Here is an 11,432-nt window from a genome sequence, read left to right on the forward strand (position 1 = left end):
TTCTTAAAGGTTACCTTTCATCATGTCATTTTTCTTTATGTAAGTATGTCATATTTTGCCGGCACTGTTAAAGCTACATATTCTTTATTACCTTCTTCAATGCTGTGTACCTGAAGGCTGCCTATAATAATTGAAGGGTTAGGTATTGATTGACAGTGTTTTTTGATGAAGGATTTATTACATTGCCTTAATTTGCCTAGATTGTATTTCTCACTAGTGCTTCTCCTGTATTTCTACTTATAGTTGGTGAATGCATATGTGATGACTAGCAGAGAGCCTCCTTTGAACACTGCTGCTTGCAGACTCTTGTTAGATATCATGCCTGGTCTGGAAACTGCTGTTGTGTTTCAAGAAAAGGTACTTAATTTAAGGAAAGGTGTTTAACTTATCTCTAAAATTCTATGCCACTATGTACTTTATAACATAATGTACACAATTTATGCTTAACAAAATCTGTTGCTCTAATGTTTTTAGAGACATCACATTAAAAAAATTATAAATTTAACCTCTAATAAGACTACTCATGTACAAAGAACAAAAATTTTACAGGAAATTGTAAACTCCATTAATTTGTTTTTTAAAAATATATATTAAGTTTAATATCATAGTAAGTCATTATTTCTCTATCTCATTTTGAAATTTTTCTTTTCTGTGTAGTTTTCTCCAGAATTTGTTAATAGTAGTAATTTAATTACTATACTGGCATTTATGTGCTTTACAAATATCTCATTTTATTCTCACAGCACCTCTGAGAGGTAAGGTCTTACTGTTTTATTATCCTCATTTTACATATGTGGAAACTGAGGCAGACCAGGTTATGACTTCTCCAGGGTCACACAGCTAAGAAGTGCCTGAGGCCAGATTTATACTTTGGTCTTCTTGACTCTAGGCCCAGTGCTTTATCCACTGATCACTTAGCTGTAGTCAGTATATATATTCTTTTCGTTTTACTGTCTTTACTGCATTGCTTCATATAACTTTTCCTATAATTCTTTGTGTTTTTCACCCTTTTCATTTCTTGATATGACACAATAATGTTCCTTTACCATCACATTACAGTTTGAGCCAACTAGTCACATGGTTATTGGTCATATGATTGTTGCCAGATTTTTGCTATTACAAATGATGTTAGGAATATTTTTATACAATTTTTTTCTGTAAGTAATATCTATAATCCTACTAGTGGGATAACTGGATCAAAGGGTATGAAAAATTTTGTAGTGCTTATTATGTGTTGCTTTCCAAATGGATTGCACCAATGGTGCAGGTCTATAATCAATAAAATAGTATGCCTGTTTTTACATAAGACCCCACCAATATTAAATTTCATCATTCTAACTGTCTTTGTTAGTGTAATCTGAATGTGATATCTGAGTTTTTTAATTTGTATTCTTCTGACTAGTAAAGAATTTGAATACTTTTTATGTAGTTTTTGAATCATATGTGTTATTGATAATTTGTGGAATTGATAATTATTTTGAGGATTGTCGGTTCTTATCCTTTGTGTAGTCATCTATTGGGGAAAGGATTATGCTCATAAATCTGTGTCATTTCCTTATGGATTTTGGCTCTCATGGAGTGAGCCGTGCTCTCTCCAAACCTGATTAACTGGACTCCCGGGACCCACATTCTTATGTTCACCCCACTTTCCTTTTCAGCTTCCTTTTGTGTATTAAATGTAACCTTCTTGAGGGCAGGGACTATCTTTTTGCTTGTGTTTGTATCTCAGCACTTAGCACAGTACCTGACACATAGGAACCACTTGATAAATGGCCAGCCTGTCTATCTATCTGTCTATCCATCATTATAAACATTTTAATGCTAGACTTTGCTCAGAGTAGACAGATACTGTATTCTAAATATTTGTGCACATGGATTCAGCCACTGTTATCTTACCTAAAGGCAAGATTTAAAGTTGGGTCTGATGAAGCAGTCTGAAAGTCTCAGGGTAGGTATTAAATTAAGTGAAGGTATTGGCAATAGGCTTTCAAGTAGACTAACTGACGCTAAAGTACCTTAGCAAACAGTTCACCTCTTATTCAAATGGAGAGAGCAGCCAAATGCAACCCCAGTTTAAACAATGAATTTATCCGTAAAATCTTACAATGAAGTTTGGTTTGGAGCATCATCTCATAATAACAGTAGAGGGTAAAACCAATTTAAAGAAAGCTTGGCTAAGCAAAAGTCATTCTGAGAGCATTTAAAGATGAGACTGGAAAGAGGACAATACATTAATGAAAAAGGAAAAAGATCTGCAAAGATTTTTTATAACACTTCTCCATCAAGGGAGCCATTACACTTGGACTTTAGCCCCAAATGTACTTACAGAAGATGTAGAAGGTAGCACTGAAAGGAATAAAGGTAGGAAAAGCAACTGCTGGAGACCATAAAGGCATAGGAAAAATTTCTGTCTTCAGTACCCAAAAAAAAGGTGACCAAGAAAATTTCAACTGATACACACACACTTTCCCATCTATACAAAATTTTTATAAGAATAATCTACATATGCATTAAGGTTATACCTGGTGAGGGTATTAGTTGAGAACAAATAGGCTTTTTTGTAAGTGAAACTCTGTACTAGACCATATATTTACCATCAAACAATTGATTGAAAGATGTAACAAATGCAAGATCCCATTGTGCTTATTGGTTGTTGACTAAAAAGCATTTGATTGAATAGAGTAAAGCACCAATTTAGATTCTCTTCCAATAAGGTGTCCCCCCTGCATACCTCAAAATTTAGCAAGATTCCTTGCCAGTGAATTCATCACTGTTAATATCAAGGGCAACATAAAACAGGTAGTTTTGTGTTTGCTTTTGTAATGGACGATATTGAACACAAAATCCAAGTCATAGAAGTATTCGTTTTAGATGAGGGCCTCCAGTATTCTTCTTTATAGATTTTGCTGGTTGTACTGATTATATCAAGCTTTGGAACACTACAGAACCTCCTTAATGAGATTCATAATCACTCAAAAGAATTTAACCTGATCACTCACGTAGGAAAAAACAAGTAAATGAAGAGTTCCTATTATCAATACCATGAGGTACATTTAGAGGAACATCCTAAAGAGCTCATTTATCAGTGTATTTATCTTGGTCAAATACTACAGATGGGCAGTGGGTTGGGCCAAGAACTAAACCAATAGAGGATACTAGATTGGATCATTTTGGAGTTGTTAAAAAAAACTTAGTAGTTTCCCAAGCTTCTCCTTGAAACAAAGGGCTATCTATTTACTTATCTCATGATAACTTTTGTTTTTACAATACCTTAATTTCCAAATCTGTCTCTCTTCCCTGCTTGGTGAACTATCCATTGTTTAAAAAAGAACAATGAAAGGATAACCATGTGACAGTGAAGGTTTTGTTGAGACTGAATAACATGATTTGGAGATGGTTTGGTATAGTGGAAAGGGCACTGAATTTAAATTCTGAAGACAACTGGGTTTGAAGTCTACCTAGGATACTAACTGGTTGTGTGATCATGGAAAAGTCATTTAGAACCTTTTGAAGCTTCAGTTTCCTCATTTATAAAATAGGGATAATAATACCATTAGTACCTACCTCACAAACTTATTGTGGATATTAAAGGAGCTAATTGTGTAAAGTGCTTGGCACATTATATTTTCTTTGTTTTTTTTTTTTTTCTGGTCCAGATAATGTGATTTCACTGATGTCAGGAAGTTGTGATATACAAACTCTTTCCATTAATGCAGATCAGCAACTCACCTGTAATTTACATATAGTCTGAGATAATTACTTGGGGGCGCTGAACTGACTTGCCTATGGTGACACAGTATGTGTTGGAGGCAGGATTTAAAGTCAGGTCTTTCTGTTTGCAAGACTGACGCTCTATTTACTGTGTCATGCTGCCTGTCAAGTATTAGAGCACCATCTATGTGTCAGCTCTTGTTATTATTTTAATGAGTCTCTAACCACATGCTAGTGTGATTTCCTTCAGTGGTCTTAATAAGTCTGAGAATAGGAGCAGAGACAGTTGATAATGGTCATGACCAGGGTTGAAGATTGTTAAAGTGTGTGAATGGTGTAAGAACAGGGGAGTGAGGGGATTCAGGGGTGGACAGTGTGTAGCTGAGCCAAGGACAGTGAGACCAGAGGAAGGATGACTGATTGGGCTAGGGTGGGATGGAGGAATCTTGAAGCTCTGGTGAGGCCAGAGTAAAGTTTAGGGAAAGTGAAACAGGGTGAAAGATGGAAGGAGATGAGCTATTTTGATCTGAGTTGAGAATTTCAGGTTTTAAGATTATATAGATGGCACAGTTATTGATGATGAGTAGAATGTAAACTTCTTGAAGGCAGAGGCAGTTGTAATTTTCGTCTTTGTGTCCCGGGCATCTAATACAGTGTCTAACACATATTCAGTACTTTATCAGTACTCACTGAATTGAATATAAAGTATCATCACTCCTGTAGATAGCAGAGCTGGAGTAAAGATTTTTCATGAGAGTTGGAGATTAATGAACTGGGAGGCTAAGTGTGTCCAATGGAAAATCATTGTGTATATTGAAGTCCTCAAGTATGATGACAGATGTAGCTAGGAGTGAGGTACTGAGCTCCATTAGAAAGGAGAAAAAGTACCCTAGAGGTCAGTAGATTATAGTACTAAAGATGTGGACTGGGTGATAAAACTCTAGATGAAGTCAGTCTCAGAAGAGGAGCGGTTTACCAGTGATGGCAGGAGAAAGTGGGTCTAGAAGTGGTGGTGGTTTGCAAGGAGTTTGTTGAATACTGATCCAGTTTGTTAGGAGGGATGAGGGAAAGAGCAAACCACAGTAGAGAGGGTATTCTGGGATGTGATATCTTCTAGACAGTGCAAGTTATCATGAGTGTCAGAATAGAAGAGTGAGAGATGAGATTTAGGGAAGTTTGCTAATAATAGAATTAGGTGTTCCAGAGGTTGTAGTGGAACAGGAAGGTAGAAGAGGATAGGAACTAGGAAGGGATGGAGCTGGATGGGAATGAGATTGTGGGCAGAAGTAACAGGGAAAATAGTTTTGTACCTCAGGCTTTGACCCTGGATCGCAGGAATTAGGGGAGCAGGAGATGTGAGCTTGTTAGCTCTAAGATGAAGAAGACCCAATTATTTGGATTTTTCCACCCTCTAAAGTCCTGTGAGGGCCATGTGTGAGTATATAGAGGTCTAATGTATGCCTACATTGATATCTGCATTCTCTCTAAACTCTAGGAACGTGGGTTTGCATGGAACTTCAGCAGGGTAGACATTGTAAAGGGTTAATGCTATATAATTGGATTTAGGGGCAGTCATATTCCCAGTAAAATTTAATCTTAGGAGATACCAAACTGCATTGTGTCTCTTTTAGGATATCTACTTTAGTGACATGGATAGTAGGTGATCTTTCCTTGAGGCGGTCCATGCCCTCTTTTGCTGCCTTATGTAGTATGCATGAATTAACTGTGATAATGACTGGACATTGCTCAGAAATGTATCTTAAATATTCAGGAATTTTAAAATAAAGCATTCCAATTTGTGGATGATGAGCTGAGTGAGAGGGATTTGGAAAGAAAGGAAATGAGGAAAATTCAGAATTTTATCTAGATGAATTCTGAAAAGGTGTGCCTTCTGAATTGTTCTGTTTTCTCCCCCTTAAACTGTAGGAAGGAATTGTTGAGAACCTGTTCAAATGGGCAAGAGAGGCTGATCAACCACTGAGGACTTACTCTACTGGACTGTTGGGAGGTGCTATGGAAAACCAAGATATTGCTGCCAACTATAGGGATGAGAACTCACAGCTGGTAATGACCAGATTGGAATGAATTTTATATGGAGGCAGAGAAGGATGGTGATGCTTTGTAAATAAAAATTCCTTCCTGCCATTTAAATCTGATGCAGATGTTTCCCATTTGTCATCGGGCAGGTGGGATTGCTGCTGTGCTTGATGCAGCTGTAGTGGCACAGATGTCTCCTGGTGGTACACTCTGCCCTTACCTTTTCTCTTTATTGTACCATGTGATATCCTTTCTTGAACTTTTCAGTGCTGTATTTCTTATCTTAATTGCTCATCATTTTTTGTTTTTTAAATAAGTTACTTGTCAACTTGTCCAGGATAAGTATTTATTTTTGTTAGATCACTAGAAAGAAATGCTTTGTTTTTGTTTTGTTTTAAAAAAATAAGAGCAGGAGTCATCTGTCACTTTGTGGGAAGGGTAGGCAAATTGTAGGTCGTTTTGGGGAAAGGTTTATTTATATAGTGTCATTAGACATGTTGATGCACCTATTTCAGTAAGTATTTCTAGTGCCATGTGGACTTTAAAAATAACAAGTGAAAGTTGTTGAAAAGTAGTTACAATCTGTTTTCACAGGAATTTCTTAAACATTTGCTAATGTGTGTCTTTTTGGGTACAGTGGTATGACTTGCTTGGTCCAAGCATCTGTAGTCAGTGGTTAACATGTTATATAAGTTGGTTGTGTTGGTATTGATTTCCTTTATAGAATCATATGTATTATTACATAAAGAATGAGGCACTCTTTTTAACCATTGTCTTTATTGGATTCTGTAGAAAAATACATATTTTTCTATGGTCCTGACTTTATTCCTGCAGTTCAGTAATATTTGGCAAATATTACTTTCACAACTAAAGGTAAAGGCTCTCAGGGAAAGAGTATTTGGGGGATGCGAAATTGATGAGACTTGATTCTGATTGTAAGTAAAATTTTTAAACTAACAAAGATAATGATGCAATTTAATTTTATTTATTTGTGGTAGTGAGATTTAGAAGCTCTTTTTTTCCCCCCATTAAATTCTAGGGTTGCAGAACTAAGATAGCAGAATAAGGCAGTGTTCATTGGTGTTGCTCACTTTTTCTTAATTGTGTTTCCAGGTGGCTTTAGTGCTCCGGCGACTTAGGGAGCTGCAGGTGCATGAAATGACTTTACGGCAGGAAAATAAGCGTCCCAGCCCTCGAAAGTTGTCCTCGGAACCGCTATTGCCCCTGGATGAGGAAGCGGTGGACATGGACTATGGGGAAATGACAATGGATGGAGAACAGGAGGAGACCTCCGGGGATATGGAGATTTCCTTTCACCTTGATTCAGGCCATAAGACCAGTAGCAGAGTGAATTCAACCACCAAACTTGAGGATGGAGGGTTGAAAAAAAGTAAAATGGCAAAACAGGGTGACAGAGATGGCTTCAGAAAGGCCAAACAAAAGTTGGGCTTCTCCACCTCTGAGCCAGAACGCATGTTGGTTGAGCTCTCTAACAGCAGCTGGTCAGAAATGTCCCCTTGGGTTATTGGTACTAATTATACCCTTTATCCTTTGACTTCTGCTATAGAGAAACGACTTATTCTTCAGTACTTAACCCCACTAGGAGAGTATCAGGAGGTATGTATAGAGGTATAAAATGTATTTTTTCCTTTGAGGTGAACTTTCTGTATATTTTGGGGAGATGAGTTATTGTAATAAGAAATACTATTGTGATAGTATGAAGCATGGGTTTTTATGAACCAAATTAGCAAAAGCTTCTGCAGTGTGTGTGTGTGTGTGTGTGTGTGTTTCCATTTTATTTTTTTGTTTAGTGAAAATGGCGATAATTGTTTCCTGACTTGAATAATGCCTCTTTTCCTTCTGAAGAGCCTGAAGGGCTTCATTTAAATTTTCATCCTCCTATGGAAGAGTAGAAAAAGTAGGTCAAGTGTTTTATCCCCATAGGATGAAACTGAATGTTGGGAGGGTAACCCCAAAGGATTTTTACTTTTTTTGTTCTTTCAGTTGCTTCCCATTTTCATGCAGCTTGGATCAAGGGAGCTGATGATGTTCTATATTGACTTGAAAAGGACAAATGATGTATTACTCACCTTTGAGGCTCTGAAGGTAAATTGTAGAATATAAAGGTACTGGTTAGATAAAATCTGTTGGCACATTTAGCATTTCTTCAGGCGGCATGCACACTATACCTTGATTATATGTGGGCTGCAAAAATATCCTAAATGGCTGTAGCACAACTGTAGTCAAAGTGTAGTAACTATAACAGAAATTGGTGGAAAATTAATATATCAGACAAAAGGGATGATTACTTGTAAAAGTACTTTGACATTGCATATTGGATTTATTCTATGCAGTGCCTTCCTTACAAATGGTAGGCATTTAATAAATTGTTAATGTCTCCTCTATGGATCATCAACTCCTCAAAAGTAGGGGTCATTTCTCCTCTTTTTTTCTCCTAGTATTTAGTACAGTGTTCTAAACGTTATTGCACATTAGAGGTAGCAGAATTTAAGAATACCTCAAAGGACCAAGACGTGATGCAGTACATGTTTTTTAATCCATAAGGCAAAGAAATTAGATAATAGGATGAAAATTTTTATTTCAAAGTAAAACTAGAACATTTTTTGCACCAGTTGACCCTCTTGGTCCTTCTAGTATTAGAGAGCACCTGCTTTCTTGACAGCTTAAAATGTCAGTTCTTTAAGAGCAGAAACTATTGCTTTTTCTCTCTGTATTTCCATTGTTAAATGTTGAATTGAGTCACTTACCTCCTGCATCAAGTAAGAGCAGTTAGAAACCTAAAATAAAAAACTAGTCAAGATTAGAGAAGAGACAGAGATCATTGCTTGTTCACCTTAGGTCATCTTTATTGACACCGAATGGAAATAGACACATAGACAGATTGTTAACCACTCCCATTTCTTATTAAGTCCTTTTGCCTTTAAAATATAGTGCTATCAAAAAGTAAATACTATTTAAATAATGTTTTTTTGTTTTTATACACAAGGAAGATCATTAATAGATAAATTGTCAAACAATATGAAAACAAAGTTTTGGAAAGAAAAAAAAGGACTGTGATGTGGAAATTGGAGTGGGATTAGTTTTATTCTCTTTGCAGAACCAATGGCAGTGGGTAGAAGCTGTGGGGAGGCAGATTGAGGCTGGGTGGCAGGAAATCACTCCTAGTCCTTTAAGGGTGCCTCAAAGTAGAATGTGCTGCCTGGTGGGGGGAGTGGAATCCTTCTTCTTAGAAATCTGCCAGCAAAGGCCGAACAACCTGCTGTTGGATGTGTTTCAGTGGGGATTTCTTTGAGGTATGGCTTGTACCATTCTAATCTCTAGATCCTGTGATTCTGGGGCTCCCAGACCACGCACTTGATCTCCCCTTTAACAGACTCTGTATATACTCAAGTGAGTTTCAGAAAGAACCTCAGATCTACATCACGGATCTACATCACAATATAGTTGAGCCATTTATTTTGCATGTAAAAATTGGGAAGATGAGCCACTACAATATAACCAAAATGGTGGGACCAAGCTTGGCTTGGTTCTATTGCTGAGAGACATGATGACTGTTTTATGGTGGAGCTCAGGGTCATTTAAAAAACTGGAACTAGTCATAGACCAACTTTCACATTATATTTTGAAACACCAGTAGAGAAATTTTAAAATGAAATGCCACTTTTTGGGTGGCCTCCAGCTGCAGAGGGGATGTTTTATTCCTTGTCAAGCTGACCAGCTTAAGGAGAAGGCTTCCAATTAAGAACCTCAAGTCAGCTTTAGCAACCCTCTCATCTCGTTTCTGAGACCTGTCTTAAAACCGTAAACCTTAGACCTCCTTTATTCTGAATTATGGCAACACTTTTTGTCTTTGTCATCCCTCCAGACACAGTAATTTAGGGTGGTGGCCATCACCATCCAAATCAGGCTAGGTATGGGTACATGAAGCTGTTGGGCACTCCAGGATAAAGTGGTAACCACTGTAGCCCCACTTCTCAGGAAGATCTCCACCAGGCCCCCACCCATTTGGTGAGCACCAAAGAATAAGGGTGGTGCCCTGAATAGAGCCCCAGGAACACCCGAGCTTTCTCTGTGAAGCCTCCCAGCTCCTTCCAAACCAGGTAGGAGCCATGCTCCATCGTTGTGTACAATGTCCCCTACACGGGAATCAGCATCCAGCAGGGTGGATCCCATGGCGGCTTCTTCTTACTATGTTGGAACCTCAGGGCTCTGTGATTCGGGATCCCGGCATGCTTCCAGTGCTAGGGAACAAAGTGAAACTGACTGCATGGACCGATGGGGATGCCATTTCTAGTACATTATCTCGAGCTGGGGAGGGACAGGGGCTAAAAGGTACTCATTGGAACCTATTTAAATAATATTTAGTACACCATACTAGGCACTGTAGGGAGATAAAAAAAGAAATTTAAAAAAAGAATAAGAAATGAAGAAGTTAATGAGTGCGGAGTATAGTCAATCAACAAATGTTCTATTAAGTGCCTACCATTTGTATGCAAGGAAGGCGTTGGGTTAGACCAGACCTGCACAACCTACTATAGCTTATAGCCGGCTGCTGTGCACGCCAAAAGATTTCCTCTACATACAAAGGATGTTTTCCTCTACATTTTTCATGGGAAGTGTTGCAGGTTGTGCAGGCCTGTGTTAGACCCTCGAGATACAAAGGTAAAACATGGCAAGCTCTGCCTGTGTGGAGTTTACTTTCTGCTAGGGAAGATATGATTTCTACACAGGTAAGTGTGATGCAACACAGAGTATGGTGGTGTAGAGTAAAGATCAAGATGAAATTCTCTGCAAATACTTTAAGAGGAGAAGAAAATACTTTTAGTTGCAGAGGTAATCAGGGAATATTGCATGGAAGGGGTGGCATCTGACTAGGACCGTAAAGGAGTCAAAGGAACGTGAAAGCAAAAATGAGGAAAGAAGGGTGTTACAAACCTGGGAGATGGCCCAGACAATCACACAGAGCTATGGTTCTCCAGGATTATGGGTGTCATAGAATCCTCCATTCAAAGCTGCAGTTGGCTGTGTGCTAGCTTTGGCTTAGCAGCAGGAAGGTCACAGTAGCAGCTCTATCTTCAGAGTTGGGAGAATCCCATGGGGCCAGGTCATGGGTCTGGAGGCCCAACTGCCTAGCTACTGTTCTTTGTTGCTAGCTTCAGTGTTCAGTGTGCCATGATCACTTAAGGTAAAGAAGAGCATGCTGTGAGTAAAACGTGTTGGAGAACTGCTGGCCTAGAGGCAGGAGATTGTCATCATCATAATAGCTGAAGAAGTGCTTGACGTTTTGTCAAGTGTTTTATATCATTCTTTGATTTGACCCTCAAAACAACCCTGTGAGACAGGTGGTAGTATCCTCATTTTACACATGAAAAAAACAGGTTTGGAGAGATTAAATTGTTTGCCTCTAGTCACGTAGGCAGTAAGGATCAGAGGTAGCATTCCCACTCAGGTTCAATCAACTGAGTATACTGTTCTGTTCACTACAACAGAATGTCCCTAATGTCGAGTTCAGGAAAGAGCTGGTAGTACAGTTTGGCTGGAATATTGATTTGTGGTCAAAATCAGATGGGCTACCTCTGATAGTGTCAATGTGTTATATTCCGGAGCTTGTAAATCTCTTGACAGAAGCCTCTGGGCACATGCTTCAGCTGGGAGATCATATT

The 11,432-nt window shown here is 38.3% G+C and overlaps 1 protein-coding gene and 1 pseudogene across 4 annotated transcripts in view; one reads left to right on the plus strand and one right to left on the minus strand.

The window, feature by feature from the left end:
- Positions 1-11,432, plus strand: part of DCAF1 (DDB1 and CUL4 associated factor 1) — an 83,789-nt gene that overhangs the window by 31,706 nt on the left and 40,651 nt on the right. For all 4 annotated transcript variants that reach the window (XM_027837024.1, XM_027837027.1, XM_027837026.1 and 1 more), the window contains exons 5-8: positions 244-357; positions 5,638-5,775; positions 6,862-7,365; positions 7,753-7,854. In XM_027837024.1, coding sequence (XP_027692825.1) covers positions 244-357; positions 5,638-5,775; positions 6,862-7,365; positions 7,753-7,854 — 858 coding nt within the window. The remainder of the gene's footprint in view (positions 1-243; positions 358-5,637; positions 5,776-6,861; positions 7,366-7,752; positions 7,855-11,432) is intronic.
- On the minus strand, positions 9,589-10,057 carry LOC114024123 (annotated as a pseudogene).

Source organism: Vombatus ursinus, unplaced genomic scaffold (assembly GCF_900497805.2).
Source record: "Vombatus ursinus unplaced genomic scaffold, bare-nosed wombat genome assembly UNPS02014820.1, whole genome shotgun sequence".
In the NCBI taxonomy this organism is placed as follows: Eukaryota; Metazoa; Chordata; class Mammalia; order Diprotodontia; family Vombatidae; genus Vombatus; species Vombatus ursinus.